This window comes from Microcaecilia unicolor, chromosome 13 (assembly GCF_901765095.1).
Source record: "Microcaecilia unicolor chromosome 13, aMicUni1.1, whole genome shotgun sequence".
Classification (NCBI taxonomy): Eukaryota; Metazoa; Chordata; class Amphibia; order Gymnophiona; family Siphonopidae; genus Microcaecilia; species Microcaecilia unicolor.
In genome coordinates, this window is record NC_044043.1 from 93,659,252 (window position 1) to 93,680,100 (window position 20,849).

Genomic DNA, 20,849 nt, shown 5'->3' on the forward strand with positions numbered 1-20,849 from the left:
TCAGATTTGTGCCAAATGGGGGACTCCCAGATTGGATCTAATGGCGTCAAGTTCAAACGCCAAAGTACCTTGCTTTTTCAGCAGAAGGAGAGATCCTCGCTCTGCGGGGTTGGAGGCCTTTGGATCTCCTGTATGTGTTCCCTCCTTGACCCTTGATAGGGCGAGTCCTTTTGCGGATTCAGCTACACCGAGGATTGGTGATTCTCATTGCTCCGGACTGGCCAAGGCGTCTGTTGTACGCGGACCTTCATCGGATGCTGGTGGAGGCTCCATTCCCTTTGCCTCTGGTGCCGAACCTCCTGATTCGGGTCCGGTGACTATGGAGGATCCCTGCTGATTTGGTCTTACGGCCTGGCTCTTGAGAGGGTGCAATTGAGAGACAAGGGCTATTTTAACAAGGTCATTTCCACTCTCTTGCAGGCCCACAAGCGGTCTACCTCCACTACTTATGCTTGGATCTGGCGCAAGTTTGAGGCGTGGTGTGTTTCACAGGCGATCACACCAACGCGGGCTACACTTGCGCAGGTTCAGGACTTTTTGCAGGACGGTTTACAAAAAGGCCTGGCTTACAATTCCCTTCAGGTTCAAGTGGCAGCGTTGGCATGCTTCCGAGGGAAAGTCTCTGGCTTGTCCCTTGCTGCTCAGCTGGACATTGCTCGATTTCTCAGAGGGGCGCTTCGGCTTCATCTTCCTGTGCGGTCACCGTGTCTGGCCTGGTGTTGAAGGCTCTTCAGCATTCTCCTTTCGAGCCGCTTAGGCGAGCTTCTGAGAAGGATGTGACTCTCAAGACAGTCTTTTTGGTGGCCATGACATTGGCTAGACGCGTATCTGAGCTCCAGGCGCTTTCCTGTCGGGATCCTTTTCTACAGTTCTCGGAGTCTGGGGTAACGGTATGTACAGTGCCTTCCTTCCTGCCTAAGGTGGTTTCAGCGTGTCTCCTGAACCAGCCCATTTTTCTACCTTCCTTTTCTAGGGAGGACTTTCCGGATTCCTTTGGGCAATTGTGTCTTTTGGATGTCTGCAGGGTTCTGTTGCAGTATCTACAGATGTCAAATTACTTCAGGACCTGTGATCACCTTTTTGTATGGTTGACGGGTCCTCGACGCGGATCAAAGGCATCTAAGGCCACTATAGCCTGTTGGCTCAGGGAAGTCATTTTTTCTGCGTATCTGCTTTCAGGACGGGCTCCACCTGAAAAGTTTAAGGCGCATTCCACGAGAGTGATTTCCTCTTCGTGGGCTGAAACGGGTGTCTTTTCTCTTCAAGAGATCTGTTGTGCAGCTACTTGGGCTTCTCAGCTCTCGTTTGTATGGCATTACAGACTGGATGTGGCAGCAAATCAGGACGCACATTTTGGGGTGCAGGTGCTTGCTCACGGAGTTGCCTGTTCCCACCCTACGTAGGGAGTGCTTTTGTACATCCCATCAGTTAATGGATTCATCTGCTGCTGATGACAAGGAAGGGAAAATTAGGTTCTTACCTTGGTAATTTTCTTTCCTTTAGTCACAGCAGATGAATCCATGATCCCTCCCTGTCTGTTTTTTTGTGTTTTGTTCAGATCTTTCATGCAGATGTTATATCTCATCGGGAGGAGTTGATGAACAGTTCTCAAAGTTTCTACATGCTATTCTATTGCAGGAGGTTGAGATCGTCCCTCCTTTGTTTGGATATTGCTCCGGTTTTGGAGCATTTGTTCACTGTGAGGAAAGTTTATGATGTTTTACCTTTCTTATTTACTCTGCTTTGGAAGTTTCATATACTGAAGGCAGGAGGAGCTAGACGTCCAGGGTCACTGTGGTTTTTCAGTGTTCTCTATCTCCACCCGCTGGTAGGTGGATACAACCCATCAGTTAATGGATTCATCTGCTGTAACTAAAGGAAAGAAAATTACCAAAGTAAGAACCTAATTTTCCCGTAAGGCCTGTGTACATAAGTATATAAGCATCACCATGCTGGGACAGACCAAGGGTCCATGGAGCCCAGCACCCTGTCACCGACAGCGGCCAAAAGAACAAGCAATTTGTCCCGCCCATCCTAGAAATATTGTATTATTCCCTCGTCCATTCAATAACATTCTATGGCTTTTTCCTCCAGGAAGCCGTCCAACCCTTTTTTGAAGTCCGCTAAGTTAACCGCCTTAACCACCTTTTCTGGCAGCGAATTCCAGAGTTTAACTACGCGTTGAAAAATTTCCTCAGATTCGTTTTAAATTTATCACACTGCAGCTTCATCGCATGCCCCCTTGTCCTAGTATTTTTGGAAAGCCTAAACAGACGCTCCACATCGACCCATTCCATTCCACTCATCTTATAGACCTCTATCATATCTCCCCTCAGCCGCCTTTTCTCCAAGCTGAAAAGCTTCAGATAAGATGGCTGTGTAATGTTTAGGGTGTAGAGCTATGAGGATCTGGTGCTTTTGGGAGGAAGTAGGAACAGTTTTTTAGGCAGTCAATGTATATGTCTCTCTGGTAGGTCACATGATCTGCTCATGGAAATACTTATGGTACATCGGTGGTGTAGCCAGGAATTATTTTACAGGTGGTGCATCTCCCCCGCCTGTCTCCTGTGCGCCCCCTGCCCGGTACCTTAAAATCATCTCTGCTGCATTCTTCACCCGGGCAGTGGTAGTGGCGCTCATAGTCTGCCTGTGACCTGCACTGAGACTTCCTCTCTGAGCTATCCTGCCCTTCACAAAACAGGAAATTGAGTCAGAAGGGGCGGGATGGTTCAGAGAGGAAGTCCCGGTGAAGGCCGCAGGCAGCTTATGAGTGCCACTGCCCAGGTGAAGACTGCAGCAGAGATGATTTTAAGGTATGGGTAGGGGGCTGGGTCTGATGGGGTGCGTACGCAACACACTCACCTCGCATAAATACTCCACTGTGTTACATTACCAATGGACACGTGAAGGGCAGCTGTATAATTGGGTGGCATATTTACATTCCCCTTGCGCACATAAATAGAATACTAGCACCTACCCTGGATTCTGTAAAGGTTGCTCAAATTTGGACGTGATCCTGAGTTGTGCACGCAACTAAATTAGTTAATGAGCCATTAACACTCAATAATTGGCTGCTAAAAATAATTTCCTTTAATTGGCAGTAATTTGGAGTTGTGCACACAATTCGCAATTCTGTAAAGAACCCTTCCTAAATTCTCTCATGCACCAACTGAAAGGGGGCATTCCCAAAGTGAAGCACAGTGTTGCAGAATTGGGGGGGGGGGGGGGGGGGGGTACGCGCACCCAACTTGGGTGCCAGGATTTAACACCTGGTTTCAGCAGATGTAAATCTTGGCGCCTTAGTTTAGGCGGTTAGCTTGGCAGAGTTTAAAAAGGGGTTAGGCGGTTTCCTAAAGGACAAGTCCATAAACCACTACTAAATGGACTTGGGAAAAATCCACAATTCCAGGAATAACATGTATAGAATGTTTGTACGTTTGGGAAGCTCGCCAGGTGCCCTTGGCCTGGATTGGCCGCTGTCTTGGACAGGATGCTGGGCTCGATGGTCTTTTCCCAGTGTGGCATTACTTATGTACTTATCTGTGGGAATCGGTGCTACATGCTGTTCTATTAAGGGCAGGAATCCTATTGTGCCCTTTATTGAATAATGCTGAGCGCTGATTTTTTTTTTTCCCCGGAACTCAAATTTGGCCATTATTTACTGAATCTAACCTATAATGTTAGTAAGCGTACAATTAACCTGTAAAAGTGCAGCAGGGTGCTTAAGCGCTATTCTGTAATGGGCGAGATTTCCAGTTACATGTAAGGTGGAGAATAATGTAAGTTATGCCTGTCTCTGCTGCATTTACAACGCCAGGTTTATAGCAGGTGCTACTGCGGGCACATAAATGAGGCATGCTGGTACTGGGTTACGCTATTCTAGAATCTGAGTGCCAGCTTCTCTTAGAGCATAGCCTGTGACCGCGTGATGTTGGGACAAAATGAAAGTGTCTAATAGAATTTCCCCCTAGATTGGGAAATTTAGGAGTTATTTGGTGGCCAAATAAAGGTTACATTTGGCTGTCACTTGCCACTGAGGCGTCAGTTTTCAGACAGTTCTTAGTTTTAAAATTAGATGCTTCTATTTTAGGCTTCTATATTCAGGAAGATTGTCACTCACTAAGGCCATGTTTGCTGAGCCACACTGTAGGCACGCTAGTGTGTTTAGCGAGTGCTAATGCTAGACACACCCATATTTTCCTACGGGTGTCTCTAGCATTAGTGCGCGCTAAGAACGCTAGCATAACTTAGTAAACAGGGCCCTTTGATACCTAAATTTAGGCTTGCAATTCATGTACCTAGATTTCTTTATGCTGGAAAGCACCTAAATTCCTTTTAAATATTGACCTGTATTTTTTTGTCCATGCTAGGCCACGACTTGTTAATGCATATTTTGGAGTGATTTGGGATTGTATTTACTTGTTGGAGGAGTGTTTGTGTGTTACCATGAATCCCCCTCTGAATGTTTCATGCAAATTATTTTCTCTCTTTTTTTTTTTTCTCTTTGGCTCTTAGCGCATTTTTCTTCTTGCTTTTCAGGGCTGGGTCTTTCCTCTCGCACCACCAATGTCAGCACCTCAGAATCCAGTACTTGCACCAGCACGGGCGCCGGCACCCCTTCTACACCCACCTCCACCAGCCAGAGCCGGCTCATTGCCTCCTCGCCCACCCTCATCTCGGGCATCACCAGCCCTCCGTCTCTGGACTCCATTAAGACAATCCAAGGTCACAATCTGTTAGGAACGCCCAAGTCCGAGAGAGGAAGGAAGAAAATTAAAGCAGAGAACCCATCGGGACCGCCAGTCCTTGTGGTGCCGTACCCAATCCTGGCCTCGGGGGACATCGGCAAAGAGGGGAAAACCTACAGGTTGGAATATAAGTCGTACTGTACCACATATCAACGCAGATGTTATGCACTACTAGCCGTTAAGCCCGTAAAAACGGGGGAGATTTCCAGCTACCCTCCTCGCCGCCGCTCCCTCCCCCCTCCGTGCCCCCTGCACTGACCTGACAGCGCCTCTCACCTCCATGTGAAAGCGCTGCAGGCAGCAGCAGATCACTCTGCTGCTGCCTGCAGCGCTTCCACACGGAAGTGAGAGGCGCTGTCAGGTCAGTGCAGGGGGCCCGATGCGGAGGAGGGCGGGAGCGGCGGTGGGGATGGGGGGGGGGAGGGTGGAGGTTGGTGCGCGCGATGTTCGTTTCCAGGCAGCAGCGTCCGACAGTGACTCCGACTCCGTTTCCCTCTCTGTTCCGGCCTCTGACGTCATCACGTCTTGACGCGAGGGCGGGACAGAGAGGGAAGTCTCTACTGCGCATTTGCAGGTGAGTCGGTCACTTGCTGTTTATATGTTTGATTGTTCCATTCAGGTAGGGGGAGGAGGGAGGTGAGGCTCTACCCAACATTCGTGGTATCAGCCTTGTTTAGGGTTTTCATACATCTGTGCTAGTTCAGGTTCTGACTGCCAAACTGAACCTACAAGTCCCTGCATGCACTAGGAGTAAAAATCAGGACTGATTTTGTCTTTTCCAGCTGACAAAGAGCTGCATGGTAGCCTTGCCGGTAGCTGCACCGCAGCAAGTAAAGCAGGGGCTACCTTGGAGCCACGGCCTTCTCTGGGACGTGTCTCACCCTACTCTGATGTAATTTCCTGTTTCCATGAGGGTGGGGCACGTCATAGTGAAGGCTGAGGCTCCGAGGTAGCCCTTGTTTACTTGCTGCGGTGCAGGCTACCGGCAGGCGATGAAGGATGGAAGAAGGATCGCAGGGAGAAGGAGAGACGCTGGTACCTGCCGGGGGAGTGGTTTGGTGGACCTGGGGAGCGAGACCTGCTTCTCTGCTGGGCCAGGAAAGAACAGACAGGGAGAGGCGTGTGTAGACACAGGAGAGGGGGAGATGCTGGAGCACTGGGAGGGGAATAGAGAAACTGAACTGAGGGAGAGGACGAAAGGGGAAATAAGCTGGATGGAAAATTGGCGAGAGACAGTGGACTCAGGAAGAAGAAGTACTGGACTGTGAGGGGGTGGGGAGAGAGAGAGAGAGGGATAAATATTGGCCCCAGGCTGGGGGATGCTGTGCAAAATGTGGGAGGAAGGGGGAGGGACAGGGAGACAGAGGCTGAGGGCAAGTGGGATGTGAGAAAGAGGAAAACTGGGTGTAGGCATAATTTATGAACAATTTTTTCAAATCGCTCTCTGTTTCCTAAAAGACCTATCTCTATAGCTATGTGTATAGCAGCTGAATGTGTGTGTGTGCGTATGTACAGTGGTGGAAATAAGTATTTGATCCCTTGCTGATTTTGTAAGTTTGCCCACTGACAAAGACATGAGCAGCCCATAATTGAAGGGTAGGTTATTAGTAACAGTGAGAGATAGCACATCACAAATTAAATCCGGAAAATCACATTGTGGAAAGTATATGAATTTATTTGCATTCTGCAGAGGGAAATAAGTATTTAATCCCTCTGGCAAACAAGACCTAATACTTGGTGGCAAAACCCTTGTTGGCAAGCACAGCGGTCAGACGTCTTCTGTAGTTGATGATGAGGTTTGCACACATGTCAGGAGGAATTTTGGTCCACTCCTCTTTGCAGATCATCTCTAAATCATTAAGAGTTCTGGGCTGTCGCTTGGCAACTCGCAGCTTCAGCTCCCTCCATAAGTTTTCAATGGGATTAAGGTCTGGTGACTGGCTAGGCCACTCCATGACCCTAATGTGCTTCTTCCTGAGCCACTCCTTTGTTGCCTTGGCTGTATGTTTTGGGTCATTGTCGTGCTGGAAGACCCAGCCACGACCCATTTTTAAGGCCCTGGCGGAGGGAAGGAGGTTGTCACTCAGAATTGTACGGTACATGGCCCCATCCATTCTCCCATTGATGCGGTGAAGTAGTCCTGTGCCCTTAGCAGAGAAACACCCCCAAAACATAACATTTCCACCTCCATGCTTGACAGTGGGGACGGTGTTCTTTGGGTCATAGGCAGCATTTCTCTTCCTCCAAACACGGCGAGTTGAGTTCATGCCAAAGAGCTCAATTTTTGTCTCATCTGACCACAGCACCTTCTCCCAATCACTCTCGGCATCATCCAGGTGTTCACTGGCAAACTTCAGACGGGCCGTCACGTGTGCCTTCCGGAGCAGGGGGACCTTGCGGGCACTGCAGGATTGCAATCCGTTATGTCGTAATGTGTTACCAATGGTTTTCGTGGTGACAGTGGTCCCAGCTGCCTTGAGATCATTGACAAGTTCCCCCCTTGTAGTTGTAGGCTGATTTCTAACCTTCCTCATGATCAAGGATACCCCACGAGGTGAGATTTTGCGTGGAGCCCCAGATCTTTGTCGATTGACAGTCATTTTGTACTTCTTCCATTTTCTTACTATGGCACCAACAGTTGTCTCCTTCTCGCCCAGCGTCTTACTGATGGTTTTGAAGCCCATTCCAGCCTTGTGCAGGTGTATGATCTTGTCCCTGACATCCTTAGACAGCTCCTTGCTCTTGGCCATTTTGTAGAGGTTAGAGTCTGACTGATTCACTGAGTCTGTGGACAGGTGTCTTTCATACAGGTGACCATTGCCGACAGCTGTCTGTCGTGCAGGTAACGAGTTGATTTGGAGCATCTACCTGGTCTGTAGGGGCCAGATCTCTTACTGGTTGGTGGGGGATCAAATACTTATTTCCCTCTGCAGAATGCAAATAAATTCATATACTTTCCACAATGTGATTTTCCGGATTTAATTTGTGATGTGCTATCTCTCACTGTTACCAATAACCTACCCTTCAATTATGGGCTGCTCATGTCTTTGTCAGTGGGCAAACTTACAAAATCAGCAAGGGATCAAATACTTATTTCCACCACTGTATATATATATATATATATATATATATATATATATATATACACACACACACACACTAAAATTTGCACTGTTTAGTTTTCTTGCCACTTTTATTCTTTAGCTGAGCCACCGACCACCTATGCAAGACACACTGGGTCAGACATACAGAAGCCAAAATCTATCTGTCTATCTACTTTTCTATACTTCCTTGCTACAAAATGGTTTTCAACAAAAATATATACAATTAAGTAATACATAATATAGTGATGTGAAAAAGTATTTACCCCTTCCTGATTTCCACTGTTTACTGCATATATGTCAAACTGAATGGCTTCATCTTTAAACAAAATGTAATATTAGACAAAGGGAGCCTGGATAAATACATTAACACTGCTTTAAATTATTACTTCATTTATTTAAGCAGCAAAGCTATCCAACACCCATATCATCCATGTGAAAAAGCCTTAGTTACTTAATCAACCAATTGACCACATTTAATTGATAATTGCATTCAACTGATTGAACACAGCCAAGCTTGATTGCAGCCAGCCCTGTTGAATCTTAACCTCACTATGAGAGGTTTACCATGAGAGTGAAGTAGTCAGTACAAAGTTTCTACAAGAAATGCTATGTTACGATCAAAGGAAATCCCAGAAGAGATGAGAAAAAAAGTTGTTGAACTATATCAGTCTGGAAATTGTTACAAGACCATTTCTAAAGGTGTGGGACGCCATTAAACCACTGTGAGTGCCATTGTCTCCAAATGAAGAAGACTTGCAACAATAGTAAGTTTTTCCTGGAGTGGCGGGCCTGCCAAAATTACTCCAAGGGTGCAGTGACAACTCATCCGGGAAGTCACAAAGCATCCCAGAAGAACTTCCAAAGAACTGCAGGCCTCTGGTCTCAGCTAAGGCCAGTGTTCATGACTCCACTGTTTAACAGGAAAAAGAGAGACTGGCTAAAAATAGGATTCATGGGAGTTAGGTTTGTTTTTATTATAAATTCAGCTTATTGGTTCCAGGTGTCTTTTTGGAGGTTTTTTTTGGATTATGTTGTGGAAGCGTTTGGAACATGAGTTTGTTCCTGACATGACATCTCAATTTGAATATTTATATATTTTTTTTGTAAGGGGAAGTTCCTAGGGAATGAGGATTATGCAATGTGTGTCACAGAAATGGGGGTGCCGGGTTCATATTGAAATTCTGTCCTGTCCTATCCTATCTGTATAGAATCCAGACTTAATTCCCGTATAGAAGAAATCTTGAATGATACTGTCAAATATTTATAATGGTAGATTTAGTGGGTGGCTGAAACTGGCTGGGGTGGGGATTCATTTATGCACTGAAGGCTCTTAGATATTTTACTTGAAGAATCTTTTAAAGTTAATTTAAAGAGGTGGGAAGTTCTGATATGGTGGATGTGATGCAGAGAAGTGGGACAATAGAGAGTTAAGTGACTTGCCCAAGGTCCAAGGTGCTGCATGATCAAAGCCCACTGTACTGACCATTAGGCTACTTTACCACTCAATATTTAACTTCGTAAGGCTACGTGCTTTGAAATTGAATCTCTTAGTGTCCTTATCAGACCAATCCTGAACCTGTAGGTTGTGCTTGATGACCAGTGGATAGAGACAGAGAAATCAAATAATTCCATGTGATTCGCCCTATAAGGGCACCGTGCAATACAAATTTTCAGTATTTCTCCGTCTCCTTCACCGGTTATCTCTGGTTAAGTTGAGGTAACCTACTTTCAGCATGAAAAAAGATGAACCCATCCAAGTATTTCTTAAAACAATTCTCCTCTCGGGTCCCTTTCCTTTCCCTGCGCCTTTACCCAGAAGGGGTCTCTTGAGGTTGAGGTGCCTTTCAGGTTGGACAAGACTTTGACTGAAGCCGGCTCTTGGATCAGTTGATAGCTGGATCCATTGGACTTTGAATTAGCTGTAGGGGAACTCTCAGATGTCTCTTGAGTCTTTTCCTTACGCTAACAACCTGAATATTGCCTTTGAGAAACAGCAAATGTATTTTTCTTATCTATCTTGTGTGAGCTCTGTCTCAGAGTTGCTTTTTCTGTTGTCAGCTTCTCTTTAAACGTACTTGGCTGGTGCTCAGGATTTTTTTGAGTACCTGGTTTGTAGTACTAGTCATAATAGCGGTTATTTATATTCCTGCAAACTTGGAATAAATAATTCTCTGTTTGACAGTATGAGCTTAGCAGAGTTATCAGGGAATAAGCATCATGTAAGACCAAATTATTACTTCCATTTTGGCTGTAGCTAGATATCAGCAGTGCTTTGTGCTACTTTTCAGGAATACGGCTTTTCCTTAGAAGCAGTGATTCTCATAGGGAAATCTGGGGATTTTCTCAGTATGAGAACAACCAACAAGAAACACAATCGGATCATCACAAACATACCTAAATCTCCACTACCCAAGCTGCAAAGGAATCAAATACAAATCAACCTAAGCATCCAGTTTCTCTTACATAAGCACACAACTGTGGAACGCACTACCAAAAGCCGTGAAAACAAAGTACGACCATCTAAACTTCCAGAAATCGCTAAAAACCAGCCTGTTCAAAAAGGCATACCCCACCGACCCAACTTAAGTGCCTAAACCCTGCAACACAACAAAACCAAAGCTTCTAATAGACTATGCATAACTCTTCCTCCCTATGATCCCCCCCATGTGTCTCTAACACATGAACCTTATCCGACCACATCAACTCCTTGTATTTGATTCTCTACCGGAAACGGCGAACGCCTCTACAGTACAATGTAAGCCACATTGAGCCTGCAAACAGGTGGGAAAATGTGGGATACAAATGTAACAAATAACAGTGCCTTTGCTTACTGAGCATTTTTGGATCTGATGCAATGAAGCATTTTTTGGTAGCTGTTACTTAAAGGGTGATTCTATAACTTGGCACTGTGTGTGCGTAAATTTATACAATAGTAGCACGTACAAGCATTGAAGAGTGCTAGGTGTATAAAGAGCCTTAAGATTATATGGTATTTTGTGTGATTCGTTTAGTGTTTGCGTCTCAGAAAGTACTTAAATGTAATTAAAACACTAATGAAAACTCCCCCCTTATTATCCTAATTAGACTAAATGACTATAAGTTAAGGCTATACGTGGAGAGATGTGCTAGCGGTAGGCAGGAGTTGGGAAGGGTGGGTGGGAATAAAGACTGAATTAGGCCCTGCTGTGCCTTCTAGAGGCTATCTGTTAATGCTGTATGCTGTGGTTCAAGTTTTAAAAACTATGGGGAAAAGGGTAGGGAGACTAGTTAATAATTTGTTTTTGCTTTTTTAAATTCTAACTGTCTTTATCAGTAAATCTGTCTTACCTCTTTTAAGCCCTAATCTTTAAATCACCAAAGCACAGAATACAAAAAATGTTCACTTAACCAGAGAAGTGTCCTCTTCTCTCAGTGCTTTTCAGAAAGCTGTTATTGAAATGGACATGGGGGAAGCCACTGCTTGCCCTGGGATTGGTAGCATGGAACGTGGAATGTGGTAAAGGCTTAGCTGGGTTTAAAAAAAGGTTTGGACAGCTTCCTAAAGGAAAAGTCCATAGACCATTATTAAAATGGACTTGAGGAAAATCCAATGCTTATTTCTGGGATAAGCAGCATTAAATGTTTTGTACTTTTTTGGGACCTTGCCAGGTATTTGTGACCTGGATTGGCCACTGTTGTAGACAGAATGCTGGGCTTGATGGACCTTTGGTCTTTCCCAGTATGGCAATACTTAGGTATTATTATGTAGGTACTTGTAACCTGGATTGGCCACAGTTGGAAGCAGGATACTGGGCTAGATGAACCATTGATTTGTCCCAGTATGGTTATTCTTATGTTCTTAGGTGAATTCTATAATGTATGCGTCAGTCCCTGAAGGCTAGGTTCTATATATGGCACCAAAAAACCCGCTATTCTATAAACCACACTTAAAGTGAGGCGTGGTTTATTGACTAGCGCTTACGCTCGGTAATTTCAACCTAACGTTAGGCACAGTCATTTGTACCAGCTGAAACGTGGTGCAAATCCTTGTTCTTAAATTAGACGTGGATTCCCCGTATTCTATAATTGTGTGTAAATTCTAGGAACACCTCCCATCCACCCAAGACCTTCCCATTTCTGTGCCCCCTGTCTGGTTTCTTTTGTTGCTCTTGTTCTATAACATGTAAACTAAGCCCAAAAGGTAGGAGACATCCAGTCTACCTACACTGACATCACCAGGGATCAGACCAGAACTGCCTGTAATATCTCCCTGAGGCCATTGAGTAGGTCCTGAAGCCTCAGTTAGGCTAACTTTCAGGTTAGGCCCTGAACAGCACAGTGTCGTGCTGACAACTAGTTCTACATATTGCATGGCACACTTTGATACACCAACTTAGCCACCAAAGTGGAGGAACAAGACAAACACACAACGGCAGTCTCACAGGAAACAGAAAAGTAGGATGTATGCTGGCTCTTCCAACACAACACCAAGAGATCAAAAGGTTCCACAGGAGAAATATTTATTGTTGTAAAACACCATTGAGACTCAACTTACGGCAGCCGTTGACCTGTTGTAAGTGGGCGTGCCTATGCGCTAGTATCCTATAACAGCTCAGGCACACCCTAAAGCCTTTGTACGATTGGTGCTAAGCTCGCCCCATTGTGGTACCTACATCTGGGCACCAAGTTATAGAACTGACCAGCTGGGTCCTCATTGTAAGGCAGTTTTATTTATTTATTTATTTATTTATTTATTTATTTATTTAACTATTGCCACGTCATCTGAAAACTATTCATGACCTCATTGATTATATCCATTATGTTACACCTGTTCTTTATGTAACCAATTGTTTATCTACTCTTGATTGACGCTTGCTATGATGTATTATTGTAAGCCACATTGAGTCTGCAAATAGGTGGGAAAATGTGGGATACAAATGCAACAAATAAATAAAATATTTATAACTCGCTCTATCCTGTAGTGAAAAGAGCATAGTGGGGTCCAGGGATGCTGGGAGGAGAGGAGAGCGGCTTTGTACTAGTGATTTCTTTAGAGAGATGGTGAAGTGTAAGTCTACCTTGGGATGATATGATGGAAAGGGCACAAATAGGGTTGATTCTTTTTATTTATTTATTTCCTGTTAGTTTGTGTATTAATATCTGTGATGATGGCTGTGTTTGATATAATTTTACCAGGTGTAAAGTTTGCCCACTGACTTTCTTCACCAAGTCTGAGATGCAGATCCACTCCAAGTCTCACACAGAAGCCAAACCACACAAGTGCCCGCACTGTTCCAAATCCTTCGCCAATGCCTCCTACCTGGCACAGCATCTGCGCATCCACCTTGGCGTCAAACCCTATCACTGCTCCTACTGTGAGAAATCCTTCCGCCAGCTCTCCCACCTCCAGCAGCACACCAGGTAAGGGGGAACCCTCGGCTAGCTTACCAGGAAAACCATGTTGTTCCACATAATTCTGAATGACAGCAACAGACTGGGCATTTGGGAAAAGTAAAGATGCTATACTGTTGGAGCAGTGGCGTAGCTATGGGGGGCCATGGGGGCCTGGGCCCCCCAAATTGGCTCTGGGGCCCCCTTTTATGGCTGGCGGGGGTCCCAAACCCTAGCCAGCTGAAGTGTTTGTCTGTCCTGTGCTGTCTTGTTTTGCCTCTCATGTTTTCAGTGGCGCCGTGCATGCTCTCGTTTCAGTGCACGAGCGTGCAGGACGCACTGAAAACAGGAGAGGCAATATGAGACCAGCGCGGGACAGACGCTTCAGCTGGTGGGGGTTGGGGACCTCTGCCAGCCAAGGTATGTTTGCAGCGGCGGGGGGGGGGGGGGGGGGGGGGAGGTGGGCTAAAATATGCCCCTCCCCCGCATACACACACACACCTTGGGCTCTGGCCATCCCTCCCATCGAGGTCTGGCTACGCCCCTGTCTTGGAGGGAATGTGACTGACATAATTTTTAATAGATTTGAAGTCTCCTATGATTTACACTCAATAATATAGTATTGTCCTACTGTCCTAACTTGTGTGCACATTAGGACCAATATCTTGTTGTTATTGTCTCTTTATGTTTATTGGTTCTTGACTGATTGTGTGGTATATTGGTTTATTTTAAAATATTAATCTGCCACCCTTGGTGGTGTACAGTAAAAACATACTCAATAAAACAAATAAAAACATCAAATTAAATCATCCCAAAAAAGATCTACAAACATAAATATAAGCTTTCACCTTGTTATATCCACATGTACAATCCGACTGAAATTATGTTAAGATTCAGTTGAGTCTGCCTTCATTCACCTGTTCAGAAAGAAACGTTTTTAACGTTTTCTTAAACTGTCCCACGTTCTTAACCGATCTTATGGTTAACTGGTAGAGAATTTCACAGTCTGAGAGTCTGGTAGGTACGGACGGGGAGATGGATCTTGGGGTGATAGTATCTGAGGATTTGAAGGCGACGAAACAGTGTGACAAGGCGGTGGCCGTAGCTAGAAGGTTGTTAGGCTGTATAGAGAGAGGTGTGACCAGCAGAAGAAAGGGGGTGTTGATGCCCCTGTATAAGTCGTTGGTGAGGCCCCACCTGGAGTATTGTGTTCAGTTTTGGAGGCCGTATCTTGTTAAGGATGTAAAAAGAATTGAAAAAAAAGCTACGAGAATGGTATGGGATTCGCGTTACAAGACGTATGAGGAGAGACTTGCTGAACTAAGCATGTATACTCTGGAGGAAAGGAGAAACAGGGGTGATATCATACAGACGTTCAAATATTTGAAAGGTATTAATCCGCAAACGAACCTTTTCCGGAGATGGGAAGGTGGTAGAACGAGAGGACATGAAATGAGATTGAAGAGGGGCAGACTCAAGAAAAATGTTAGGAAGTTTTTTTTCACGGAGAGAGTAGTGGATGCTTGGAATGCCCTCCCGCGGGAGGTGGTGGAAATGAAAACGGTAACGGAATTGAAACATGCGTGGGATAAGCATAAAGGAATCCTGTGCAGAAGGAATGGAGCCTCAGGAGCTTAGTCAAGATCAGGAGGCGGGGCTGGTGGTTGGGAGGCGGGGATAGTGCTGGGCAGACTTATTCGGTCTGTGCCAGAGCCAGTGGTGGGAAGCGGGACTGCTGGTTGGGAGGCAGGGATAGTGCTGGGCAGACTTATACGGTCTGTGCCAGAGCCGGTGGTTGGGAGGAGGGGCTGGTGGTTGGGAGGCGGGGATAGTGCTGGGCAGACTTATACGGTCTGTGCCCTGAAGAGCACAGGTACAAATCAAAGCAGGGTATACACAAAAAGTAGCACATATGAGTTATCTTGTTGGGCAGACTGGATGGACCGTGCAGGTCTTTTTCTGCCGTCATCTACTATGTTACTATGTTACTATGGTCCTGCATTATAGAAAATAGAGGACTTATATGCCATTTAATTTTGTGAAATAACAGTAACGTCCAGTAGGTGTTTTGTCTGTTGATCTTAAGGATATAGAAGGTTGGTAAATGTCCAGCAACCAGTACTGGAACACAATTATTCAAAATTTGGAAGATAAGCAATAGTCTGTTATATCTGATCATCCACTCAGCTGGCAACCAATGTAATTTACTCAACCAGGAGAAATATGTTCAAACTTAGAAAAAACATTGATCAAACATGTAGATGCATATTTTCTAAGCTTCCTGTGCAGAAAGTTTAGTGTTTCCTATGTTCAATCCCGAGCATCCCATGTTGCTTTACATTTCTTTTCTGAGCCTCATGTGTACTTCTTAAGATCCTCTTTCTTTTCTTTAAAACATGTGTAGCCTGCATATCCAAACATCTTTGCAGATAACAATAAAAACATACACAATTCAATACATAAAACAATAAAACCTATTTAAACAAAAACGAAACAGATTAACATAAGTACAGACTACAGCTTGTACTTTGTATTGTCCATCATAAATAGTTTCTGTCGTAAATTATCAAATATTCGCTCTACATTCTTTAAATTATCCATCATACAGTCATATAGATGAACTGGTTACTATGCAAAGGCCTGAAGAAGCAGATAAGTTTTCATTTAGACCTACCACTCAGGAATACTAAAAGATCAGCACGCACATTCCTGAATCTCCACTTCCCCAGCTGCAAAGGACTAAAATACAAATTAACACACGCGTCCAGCTTTTCCTACATGAGTTTGCAGTTGTGGAATGCACTACCATTTGATGTGAAAACAATGCGCGATCTAATCAACTTTCGGAAATCACTGAAGACTTATCTCTTCAACAAAGCATACTACAACGATCCATCATAAGAACTGTAACACATTAACGCTTTATCTGTTATTCCGAATATGACCTCTTCATACTGATTTGCTTAATTTTGTCACCCATGTTCTTTATGTAATACTAATTGTATCTTTTACTCTGAAATGGTGATTGCCATGACGGAACAATGTAAGCCACATTGAGCCTGCAAATTGGTGGAAAAATGTGGGATATAAATAAATACATTTCTTTCTGCTTCCCATGCAGATCACCAGATCTCAGTATCTCATTTCTCCTGAACCCTCAGCTCTCTGCTCAGCTTGTTCTTATGTAGATTTGATCAGTGACTGCAGGTGCTCAGTGATGCCTTCTCTATGTTGGTCTCATTACTACAAGTTAAAAAAAAAAGCACAGTGGGCTTCCAGGAGTAGGTTGGCATCCAAACTTCAATGAGAGACCCGACACGGGCCATGTTTCAGCAGTACGCCTGCGACAGAGGTCTATTAAAAATTAGGGTCCTTTTACTAAGGTTTGCTGAAAAATGGCCTGCGGTAGTGTAGGCATGGGTTTTGGGCACTTGCAGAATCATTTTTCAGTGCACCTGTAAAAAAAAAAAAAAAGGCCTTTTAAACATTTTTTGCCAAAAATGGACATGCAGCAAAATGAAAATTTCCGCGCATCCATTTTGGGTCTGAGACCTTACCACCAGCCATTGACCTAGTGGTAACCGGGCGGTAATGACCTACGCGTGCCAAATGGCACTTGGCATGCGTCCGATACACGCAGCAAAAATGAAATTACTACTACTACAAATCATTTCTATAATGCTTACCAGTTGTACGCAGCGCTTCACAATTGAACATGAAGAAAAAGACAGTCCCTGCTCAAAAGAGCTTACAATCTAAATCAGGACAGACAGACAAATAAGGGATAAGGGTAGGACAGACAGGACACATAGGGAAAAGGGACTATTGAAGAGAGGAAGACAAGATAAAGGTTACGAGCAGGTGACAAGTTAGGAATTAAAAGCAGCATCAAACAGGTAGGCCTTTAGCCCGGATTTGAAGGCGGCCAGGGATGGAGCTTGACGTAATGGCTCAGGGAGTCTATTCCAGGCATAAGGTGTGGTGAGATAAAAGGAACGGAGTCTGGAGTTAGCGATGGAGGAGAAGAGTGCAGTTAGGAGAGATTTGCCTAGTGAACGGAAATTACTGCAAGAGCCACGCGGTAGCTGTGCAGTAAGTCCATTTTGGCACGTTGGGCACACGTAGATGCTTAAGCGACTTAGTAAAAGGGCAAAATGCAAACCAGGGGGAATTCTCTACGATGACGAATCACAGTAGGCAAAAGTAGAGACTAACCAAAGACGATTCACCACTGGAGACTGGAATCCAACAGTCTTTATTAGTATGAGTAAAAAAAAAAAGAGGACCCAACACTTGCAACGACTGCGATTTTTGTTCCTCCAGGCGTTGCAAGTGTTTATCCATATGTTTTTAGCGCTACGCCTCTAGAAAGGTGACAGCTTAACATACCAGCAGGGCTGTAGCTCCGCGTTATCATCCAGAGTATTTTATTTGACCCCTGATGTAGACGCTTGTATGTGTCGAAACACGGCCCGTGTCGAGTCCTTTTTTTCACTCATACTAATAATAAAGACTGTTGGATTCAAGTCTCCAGTGGTGAATCGTCTTTGGTTAGTCTCTACTTTTGCCTACTACGTACAAAATTATGCAGCGTAAAAAACTGTTTTCAAAGTTAAAATAAACTTGATACATATAAACCAAAATAGCAATCAAATAACATTAAAATTAAAAACAAAAAACATAAGATTATGAATTTAATATAATATAATAATTTGCTCCTGCAACGTTCCAATGTGTCTGCCTGCATCCGTAACCATCTCCTGATGTCACTCTCCCGCAGTAGAAGCCTGCTTGCCTGATGTCAGGAGATGTTACTATTCGAAGCAGGGAGGCGGGAAGCGCGCGAAGATAAGAAGAGGGAGCCGGTTTAGCTCTCAGCCGTTCCTCCATACGTAACGCGGGAGCCGCTTTACCTCTCGCTCGCCACTGAGCCCTTACTGCACACAGAACGCGGGAGCTACTTCAGCCCTTCCTCCACACGCAACGCGGGAGCCGGTTTAGCTCTTAGCTCTTCCTCCATGCGCTACACGGGAGCCACTTTACCTCTAGCTCGCCACTGAGCCCTTCCTGCACACAGAACGCGGGAGCTACTTCAGCCCTTCCTCCACAACCTGGAACTGGGAGGGAGGGGGGGACACTGGAACGGGGAGGAAAAGGAGAGAGAGAGGGGAAGGAGGGGGGCCTGGAACTCGAAGGGAGGGAGGGGGAGGTGAAGGGGGGAGATGTGATGCACATGTAGGGGGGGGAGGGCAAAGGAACCGAGGAGAATTGCTGCACCACGATGGATGGAGGGGGCAGGGCACAGAGGACGTTTGCTGCATATGGATGAATGCAGGTGAGAGAGCATAATTGGTGCACACAGGACACACACACAACACTTTCATTCACACATACACACACATTCTGTCTCTCAATCACACACTCTCTCTCTCTGACACACACTCTTTCTCTCTCACACATACTCACTCTCTGACACATACTCATTTGCTCTGTCACACATACTCACTTTCTCTCACACATACTCTCTCCTAACAGTTCCCTTAAAAACATAATTGCCATTAGAGGACAACCTTGCTAGCGCGCCCATTTCGTTACTAGTACAAAATAAAGAGATATCTGGAAAAACTTTAGTAAACATGATAAATTAGCAGACAATAATGAATAGTGTAACACTGTGGTAAATATGAGTTTACCGTCAATATTGGCAGTACAGTCTGGATGATATCCTCTGTCCTCTCAGTGAAGTAATGCCAACACAAATAAACATAAAAGCTGAAGAATATACATTTCAATTGAGAGGTGGAAGCTGATTGATAAAGGTAAGGATATGAGTGTCCCGTTGGCACCCAGAGCAACTTCATCACAACTAGATGATGTCAGAATCTGTTGGGAAGTGTTTTTTTTTTTTAAACATTTTTTTTTAATTCCTTTCAGTATTGTATTAGCTTTATCTTTGGTGTGAATATCACTGCACAAGTAGTGCCTGTCCCTGACATTGTCATATAGATTCAGTTGAAGTCCTGATCTATGACAGCAGAAGGAGAATTTTCTAATGGAAAGACGACATCTGCTGCTCTTGCTGTGTGAACTTTTCAAATACTGCAGGTTGTGCACAGCGTGTAGTTTGAATAGCTTTCTTTGAATTGAATACTCTAGTTATTCAGCTGCCTGTGACTATCTCTTGTCTGTATTGTTTCTCTTCTGTAAGGAGTATGTAAGTTTGGCTCAGATACACGCAGGAAATCATTTTATAGTCCTTTCTGTGCAGATGTGGACATAATGTACACACGGAAGGACCTTTGATTTATATTTACCATTTATATTCTGAAGTGCTTTGACCTATTGTGTTGTTAAAGGCGGTATATCAAGTTTCAATAAATATTACCTGGGTGAGGTTGAATAATCTGCCTGTCAGGGCTCAGGGCTTCGCCAGGAACTTGGTATTTTCTCTTTGCAGCCATGTCTCTTGCAGACTTTCCAGCTTATTTTCGAACGAGATCGCCGGCCATCTTCCGACACAAATCGGGAGATGGCCGGCGATCTCCTGAATCCGGCCAAATTGGTATGATCGAAAGCCGATTTTGGCCGGCTTCAACTGAGTTCCGTCGCGGGGCTGGCAAAAGTTCAAGGGGGCATGTCGGCACAGTAGTGAGGGCGGGACGGGGGTATGTGTTGAGATGGCCGGCTTCGCCCGATAATGGAAAAAAGAAAGCTGGCCTTGACGAGAATTTGGTCCACTTTATTTGGTCCCTTTTTTTTCATGTCCAGGTCCCAAAAAAGTGCCCCAACTGACCAGATGACCACCGGAGGGAATCGGGGATCACGTCCCCTGACTCCCCCAGTGGTCACTAACCCCCTCCCACCCTCAAAAATACAACTTTAAAAACTTTTTTTTACCAGCCTCTATGCCAGCCTCAAATGTCATACTCAGGTCCATCGCAGCACTATACAGGTCCCTGGAGTAGTTGTGGGTGCAGTGGACTTCAGGCAGATGGACCCAGGCCCATCCCCCTCCTACTTGTTACACTTGTGGTAGAAAATGTGAGCCCTCCAAAACCCACCCGAAACCTACTGTACCCACATGTAGGTGCCCCCCTTCACCCCTTAGGGCTATGGTAGTGGGGAATGGGTTTGGGGGGGAGGGTTGGGCGGCTCAGCACCCAAGGTAAGGGAGCTATGCACCTGGGAGTTATTTTTATTTTTTACTTTTTAGAAGTGCCCCCCTAGGGTGCCCGGTTGGTGTCCTGGCATGTGAGGGGGACCAGTGCACTACGAATCCTGGCCCCTCCCACGACCAAATGCCGTGGATTTGGCCGGATTTGAGATCGCCGGCTTCGGTTTCCATTATGGGCAAAAACCGATGCCGGCCATCTCAAACCCGGCCATCTCTAACATTTGGGTGGCCCCAACTATATCGGGAAAAAAAGGGTGGTCGGCCATCTTTTCGAAAATACGGTTGGCTCCGCCCCTTCGCAGTGCCGTTCGATTATCCCCCTCTTTGTCTCTCCACTTCCTACACTGCGGCTCAAAATGTTGAAATCCAGATCCAGCCTTTCTCTCTCTAGACTCCAGCCTGCTCACACAGAGCTAGGACCATCTTTGTCTGGAGGGTTGCTTTGAAAAGCAG

At 45.1% G+C, this 20,849-nt stretch overlaps 1 protein-coding gene across 3 annotated transcripts in view; it reads left to right on the forward strand.

Annotated features, from left to right (window-relative positions):
- The window catches only part of ZNF362 (zinc finger protein 362), an 86,737-nt gene that overhangs the window by 57,253 nt on the left and 8,635 nt on the right, over positions 1 to 20,849 (forward strand). For 2 of the 3 annotated variants that reach the window (XM_030222198.1, XM_030222197.1), the window contains exons 5-6: positions 4,516 to 4,867; positions 13,028 to 13,252. In XM_030222198.1, coding sequence (XP_030078058.1) covers positions 4,516 to 4,867; positions 13,028 to 13,252 — 577 coding nt within the window. The remainder of the gene's footprint in view (positions 1 to 4,515; positions 4,868 to 13,027; positions 13,253 to 20,849) is intronic. The other variant, XM_030222199.1, reaches the window with a different exon arrangement.